We start from the raw sequence: 8,105 nt of genomic DNA, 5'->3' as shown, positions 1-8,105 counted from the left end.
TACCCACAAAGGTTCAAATTTGCATTAGTGACATGTTGAGCTTTGATGCCATGATAAAAATTGTTGTATTGGTTTCGAGTGAGTATAATTGTGGGTTGACTTGGTACTAGCAACCTCACTCTTGCCTTTTGGGTTGGGAGGGAGGCTAGAATCCTTGCCTTCGAATGAACTCTTACCTTTGGGACCTCACCCTTACCTTGAGATGCCTTTAGGCTAAGAGGGGCACTGATTTTTAGCCGATATTTTTCCTTTGATTGAAAAATAAATAAATAAAAATTATACAAGGCATAAGAAATTCAAATATGTTTAGACAATATATTAAAAATAAATATTTAATTTAAAAATAAAAAAATAGATTTATTTGAATAAATTTAGTTGAAAAAGAGTTATACATTTAATAAAAAGTATAAATAAATCAAATTTCTAAAGATGTGAGCATTTTAATAATTTATGAATTTCTTTATATTAAATAATTAAAAAAATTACATTTTAAAATTTGATATTTTTCATATTTAATAAACTTTAATTTAAATATTAATTTTAAAAAATATTATCATATATATATTTACATAAATAATTATATATATAACTATTTATTATTTTGTTGTCAATATTCCCATCATATAATATAAAGCATCTCCATAAAAACTCATAAGAAAAAGAAAATGAGTAACCTAACTCATAATAAATCCGTATTAATATCATTATTTTCAAATAGTAAAACCCATTTATATTTTTTTACTTTTAAAATTTCTTTATTATTTTTAATTTTAAAATTAATTTATATAGTGTAATTTTTATATTACTAAAATAACATTATCTCATATTAATTTAACACCACCTCGGTAACATCTCCGACGTACTCTCAGCTCCCTTAGAAACAGTAATTTACTAACTAGATATATGATTCAATAACAATGATTGAACATATGCTTATTATTACACATCTGAACCCGTACACGAGAACCCACTCTCCATCGAAGGCCACCCCTCCCGACATGCCCCTTTTGTTTTTATAATGTAAACTTTACCTTTAGATGCATGTGAATGGGAGGGAAAAAGCTGTCCAGTCCTTTGTTTATCAATGGTACTGACAAAAAAAAAAAGGAGAGATTATTGTTGAAAGAAACATTTTTTTAATCCTATTGATTCAGACATGGATAGATTATTGTTGAAAGAAACATTTTTTTAATCCTATTGATTCAGACATGGATACTTTTGCAGCATGTTGATCAGCAAGTTGCATGGAATGACTTAATATTTAAATCCAAATTTGGGCCTTCCACCCACCCCATCACAGCAAGTGGATGAATTGGATAAAATAATTTCATGTCTATCCAAAGTTGTCTGCAAACAAATGCAAATGGACCCGCAAATGATCGTGGCTACAGCCAACCTACTTTTTGGAAAATTTTGTCGTGCAACGCGCCAGAGTCGTTGAATAGTAAGCACGTGGGCGATAACCAGTACCAAAGTGACACGCAAACTTACGTACACTCCTACCGCTCCACTCTGAGTCAGATCTTTCACTCTGATACGCATCGTGTTCCCCCTTGTGATAAGATTCCCTTGTCTTACTCTCACTTGTTTCTCCCACTACCTATCCCCTGCCGCCCCAAACCTACTGAACACCCTACCTCATCATTATAAGACCCCCCCCTTCCATTCTCAAGTGTGGTGGATCTGCTTCTAACACTTTTCTTCATTATTCGGCTTCAATTTCAGCAGCATGGATCCTTATAAGGTACACCAAATATTCTCTGCATTGTTTTTCCTTTCCACTGCATTTGGCTGCATTTTTCCACTGCTTTCATGTATCACTACTCCATTTCCTTTCAGTGTTAGTGGCACGCATTTTTCATTTCTCGAAACATGCTAGTAACAGACACTTACGATAGTATCAGATCTGGGATTGGATTGCTAATTAATTAATTCATTAGTTAATTGAATGCTCTAGAGAATAAGACTGCTTTAAGATACGTTCCAAGAAGACACTTCCATGTGCTTAACGCAAGGCTGCAAATTCTTCTGTTTTTCCGTTACTGAGTGTTACTCATCGTTTTTGCTCGAGTATTGTTCATTTTCTTTATAGGCTACGTAGTTTCAGTTATTTCCTCATTCTTTCATCTTTTGCATAATAAATTCCACAATATTTTCATCCACAATCCACCTAAATTAAAATATTTAATATTATTTTAATAATGTTTAATTAGCTGACTATTTTTCTTTGGTTGGGCTGGACGTGTGGCAGCATCGGCCATCAAGCGCTCACAATTCACCATATTTGACAACAAACCAAGGAGCGCCGGTGTGGAATAATAAATCTTCCTTGACCGTTGGACCGCGAGGTAATATGCAAACCATTCACACAAGTTCATTTCATTTAACATTAAGTTCAGGTTGCACTCCATAGATAAATTGGCATTTCTAAAGAATTACCCAGAGGTTCTTCAACCTTGAGATGAAATGAATCTACACTCTTGTTATTGGAAGCAGAAGTACTTTATAGTAAGGTTTTTCCAACCACCAAAAAAAATATTATCCAATTGAGATGTTTTATTTTATATCTGTTAGTGTGTTTGTTTTTCAAAAATATTTATTGTTCAACTTTTTATGCAACATAAATGAGTTGTTTTTAGTGAGATTTTTTGGAATTTCATGTGCGGGAATTTGGTGGAAAAAATTGAGATGAAATCTTGATTTATGTCATTTAAATTGGTTTTTTGATTGTAGATATGGATTCAACACCCATAAAAACCCCTATAGGGCTTCCACTGTGCAGGTTACCCATCAAACTTGTAATTTCACTAAATTCTTGCGGGATTTTAGAGAAATTAGACCAGAAAAACCACCAGAAAAGTTTTAGAAAAGTCCCACTAAAGACAACTCCCAACATAAATGAAGATGCTTTTGTCCTTTTTAATTGCCTTAGTCTAAAGATCATGTTTTTTGTCAAATTGTGAAGATTAGAGACAAAATATGGAAATGCTTTTGTCCTTTTTAATTGCCTTAGTCTAAAGATAATGTTTTTTTGCCAAATTGTGAAAATTATAGACAAAATAGAGATTTTTGTAAATCCAAACAAAAATTGTACTTCATAATTTTAGATTTAGTTACAAATTAATATAATTTTAAATTAAAATATATTTATTTATATAAAGACTTTATGCATCTTATTGGTTTGAATGGAAATATATATATAATGTAAATTGAAAAAATTATAAATATATTTTATTTTTTTTATGTTTTGTTTTCTCTTTAAATAAAATTATAATTTGATAGATCTCAATTTTTCTATTTAATTATTTTTATTATAAAATATTTTATGTAATCATCAAATTTTCTAATTTTTCACCAAATTTATAATATTTAATAATTTTTTTTTTTTTTTTTTTTAATGAAAAGTTAATATAATAATAACCATATATGTGCTTTAAATATTATCCACATAACACATTATAATCATTTATTATTTATTTTCCTTCAAAATAAGTTTGTATGCATATTTGATATTTCTAATTTTATGTTAATTATTAAAGTATATTATTTATTTTTATTATAAAAAATTTAATATAATACTAACCATTTAAAATTTATTTTTAATATATTATTAATATTTTATTTCTTTTCATGAAATTATTTAACAGAAAATTATTTATTATAAAAATTCAATACGATATTCATATATTGTAAACATTCAATAAAATATATAAATTAAGATGAGTAATACTCATCTAGAATATTAATAATCGCTAAACGATCAATTCATAGTTAAATGGATAGTTTTAGCAGTTATTAATGTACTATATGAATATCATTAACCTTAAATATTTTATTGGATTCGCATAGCATACATCACTCCAAATAGCTTTAGATTTCTCACTGGATATACACCACCCCATGCTCCAATTCTTCCAGGGATCTGAATAGATATATATCGTTCCCATTGATGTCAATGTTTTTCCGTCAAATAGTTAATAATCTTATGTAATAAGATCTAATAAATTTAACTCATTATTTTAAATAGTAATTTGCATGTGTCAAGTGTTTTTAATTAATTTAACTCATTATTTTAACCAGTAAGTAATTTGCACGTGTCAGGGATATTTAAACGACATTTTCCGTAAAACTTATGATAATTTACTGTCACATGCTTCCTGCAACCCCTGATTCCATACGATGGTGCAGGTCCGGTTCTGCTTGAGGATTACCACCTGATCGAGAAGTTTGCAGCGTTTGACAGAGAACGAATTCCTGAGAGGGTCGTGCATGCCAGAGGGGCGTCTGCAAAGGGCTTTTTCGAGGTGACCCACTATGTCTCCGATCTCACCTGTGCAGATTTCATGAGGGCACCTGGCGTTCAGACCCCAGTGATTGTTCGGTTTTCTACTGTCATACATGAACGTGGGAGCCCGGAGACTATGAGAGACCCCAGGGGTTTCGCTGTCAAGTTTTACACGAGAGAAGGGAACTTCGACATTGTTGGAAACAATATTCCCGTTTTCTTCACTCGTGATGCCATGCAGGTAATTCCTTTTGTGTATATGAAATCTCACCCTGCTATTACTTCGACCAGAATTTTCATTTTCTAACTGTGAACCAGTATAAATCGGATATAATATATTTGAAAATATTCCGGAATCTAATGTCACTGTAATCAAATAATTGACTTCTATGTCTATTGCAGAATCTGATATCACTAAAGTACTCAGATAATTCCAATCTCTCCTATCTGTTAAATTCTCAGATAATTCCAATCTCTCCTATCTGTTAAATTCCGAAATATTCATGGAATCTACCCTTGATATAAATAAAAAAGTTAAAAAGCTAGAAAATGAGTGTAGTGCTAATTTAGAGGGTAGTTTGGGTGTCACAGTTTCCTGATGTTATTCGAGCTCTGAAGCCCAACCCGAAGACACACATTCAAGAGCCATGGCGCTACCTGGATTTCATGTCCCACCTCCCGGAGAGTTGTCTTACCTTCCTCTATTGGTTCGATGACTGGGGAATCCCTTCTGACTACCGCCACATGGATGGCTATGGCGTTCACACATTTAAGGTCAGCCTCTCTCTTTCTACGACGTTATGGTTTTATTTCATAAAATTCTCATTTATAAGTACTCTTAGTAAATTAAAGAGAGCTAGAGTTGAATTTAATTAGATAAATTTAGTTTGAGAGCTAGAGTTGAATTTAATTAGATAAATTTAGTTTGGTCGTAGATTTTAGAAATATTTTAAAATTTGAAGTGAAAGAAAATTTGGAAACAATTCTTTGTCAAATTCCAAAATATTAAAGAATCCGCAATCAAGATCAAGATAAAAATAAAGATGACAAGAATAAAGTCTTCAGACTTTTATATTTGAATGCAGCTTATCAACAAGAAGGTAGAGAAACCTACTGCAAGTTTCACTGGAAACCTACATGTGGATTGAAGTTTTTGCTCGACGAGGAAGCTGTGATCGTGGGAGGTAGCAATCACAGCCACGCTACCAAAGATTTAACTGATGCCATAGCTTCAGGAAACTACCCAGAATGGAAGCTCTTTATCCAACAATGAATCCAGCGGATGAGGATAAGTTTGACTTTGATCCTCTAGATGATACTAAGATTTGGCCTGAGGATCTATTTCCCTTGCAGGTATTCTGTTTAATACATGGAAAACCTTTGTTTCCTCTAGTGGGTCATGCCTATAGAAAAGACAAATACTCATTTATATTGAAATGTTGAAGGACTAATTTGTGTTTTTTGTGCAGCCTGTGGGCCGGTTGGTTTTGAACAAGAACATTGACAACTTCTTCAATGAGAACGAAATGTTGGCATTCAATCCTGGTGCCATCGTTCCTGGAATATACTATACCAATGACAAAATGTTTTAGGTTCGAACGTTTGCATATGGAGACACACAGCGCCACAGGCTTGGCCCAAATTACATGCAGATCCCTGTGAACGCACCCAAATGTCCTAATTATAACAACCATCGGGACGGTTTCATGAACTTTGTGCACAGAGATGAGGAAGTATATCATCATCACTAACCCAATACTACTCATGCTTATTGCCATCACACTCTTTTGTAAATCAACAGTATTGTAGTTTAGGATATGTTGCAGTATTATACAAATTCAATTTCTTAAGTTAGGTTAGAATGTGTAATAGAGATAAGGATCGTATAAAAGAATTGAACTTAATCTTAAATTTAGGAAACATTTTGGAATGTGATAGGCAGAGGAGTTAAGTAAATTATCATGTCCATTGGATTCCAAAATAAATATTACTGGAATCCGCAATCTAGATAAAAATAAATAATTTAGTAAAACTAAATATTTGAACGTGGAAATACGGAGATACTAATTGTAGAATATATGAAACCCTCTGAGTGTAGGTGGATTACTTCCCATCACGATACGATACCGTTCGACCTTCTGAAAAAGTGCCAATTCCTGCCGATGTTATCAGTGATCAAAGGGTTAAGGTATTTTACATATCGTATATAAAGTTTTTGTATGTGGTTAGAAACTGAGAGTAGTATATGTGGTTTAAAGGCCTGATAAATCTTGGGTAATTTCTTTTACAGACTGTCATTCCGAAAGAAAATAACTTCCAACAGTCAGGGGTTCTCTTCCGGTCATGGCCACGGGACAGGTAGGAACTGAGATGGACCAGCTTTATGGGCACATTTGGGAAGAGCCTATCCACTATACAGAAAATCTTTTTACGCACCTCCTATTAGATGCCATACAGATTGCTTATGGTTTCACCATTGATATGTCAGGTTTCGCCAGTTGTATTTATAATGGAGGAATTTTGACATATGACTGGTGGAACCATGAAATACTACCACAGAACTTGACAACTCGGATTTAAAGAGAGTGTTTTTAATGCATAAACTTCGCCTCGTATTTTTGCACATGTATTTTCTATACATATTGAAAACGTTTTTTCCTTTCCGAAAAAAACATCCATGTAATCCTGTATAATGAAAGCGTTTTATCTTTCTGTAATCCTGTAATTGTAAAATTAACCATTTAAAAAATTTGGTGGTGCAGACAAGATAGATTTATAAAACGCTTCGCCGATGCGCTCTCTGATCCTAAAGTAACCCCTGAGGTCAGGAGCGTGTGGCTATCGTACTGGGCTCAGGTATGTTTTTAATTGCTTATAATGATCATATCATGATAAGTAAAAAATTGAGTGTGTGGCATTAAACCAAATTTTTTCCTTAGTAATGATCTGTATTTTCATGGGCATGGGCAGTGTGACAGGAGCCTTGGCCAGAGGTTGGCTTCTCGTATGGGGATGAAAGCTTCGTTGTAAGAAGATCATCCAGACACCGTACATTGACTGTTACGGCGTTTCGTAGTACAGTCTTCTGGTGTATTACAATAATTATTGCTTTGGCTGTGCCAGGGTTAATAATAATACTTGTTAAATATTCTGTGAAAAAGACCGTTGAAAGGTCTCCATTGAAACAATTTCAAACGCTGAGGTCTCCATCATCGGTATTTGGAAGTTAATAGTGTTATATTTTTTTTAGTCGCTATTATACTCCCCTTTTATTATCTAAATAACAAGATGGTACGTCTTCCCGCTGTTACGGAGCGCTTTTGAGATTGTAATCTTGGTGTATTTTATAGATATAAATAATGTTTTCTTTCCTGTGTTTTACATTAAATGATGATATTTTTATTATAAAAAAGTAGGATGGTTTGGATAAATAAAATCGGTGTATTTTATAGATATAAATAATGTTTTCTTTCCTGTGTTTTACATATAAATGATGATATTTTTATTATAAAAAAGTAGGATGGTTTGGATAAATAAAATCGGTGTATTTTATAGATAAAAATAATGTTTTCTTTCCTGTGTTTTACATAGAAATGATGGTATTTCTATTATAAAAAAGTAGGATGGTTTGGATAAATAAAATCGGTGTATTTTATAGATATAAATAATGTTTTCATATAAATGATGATATTTTTATTATAAAAAAGTAGGATGGTTTGGATAAATAAAATCAGTGTATTTTATAGATATCAATAATGTTTTCTTTCCTGTGGTTTACATATAAATGATGATATTTTTAATATAACAAGGGGGCTGCGGG

The 8,105-nt window shown here is 32.3% G+C and overlaps 1 protein-coding gene across 1 annotated transcript; it reads left to right on the top strand.

Moving 5' to 3' along the window:
- The first annotated feature begins 1,587 nt into the window (after positions 1-1,587).
- On the top strand, positions 1,588-7,657 carry LOC149262635 (catalase-3-like). The gene is given in 11 exon segments (XM_089425014.1): positions 1,588-1,744; positions 2,252-2,348; positions 4,189-4,526; positions 4,877-5,059; positions 5,337-5,547; positions 5,550-5,638; positions 5,755-6,018; positions 6,384-6,473; positions 6,576-6,643; positions 7,048-7,141; positions 7,256-7,657. Coding segments are annotated over 11 exon segments (1,509 nt in total). The 5' UTR covers positions 1,588-1,729; the 3' UTR covers positions 7,316-7,657.
- The last annotated feature ends 448 nt before the right edge of the window (positions 7,658-8,105 follow it).

Source organism: Pinus tabuliformis, chromosome 6 (genome assembly GCF_031772625.1).
Source record: "Pinus tabuliformis cultivar Carrire ecotype Pingquan chromosome 6, CPIR1, whole genome shotgun sequence".
Classification (NCBI taxonomy): domain Eukaryota; kingdom Viridiplantae; phylum Streptophyta; class Pinopsida; order Pinales; family Pinaceae; genus Pinus; species Pinus tabuliformis.
The sequence above is the reverse complement of the archived record's forward strand: the minus strand, read 5'-3'. Positions and strand labels throughout refer to the sequence as shown.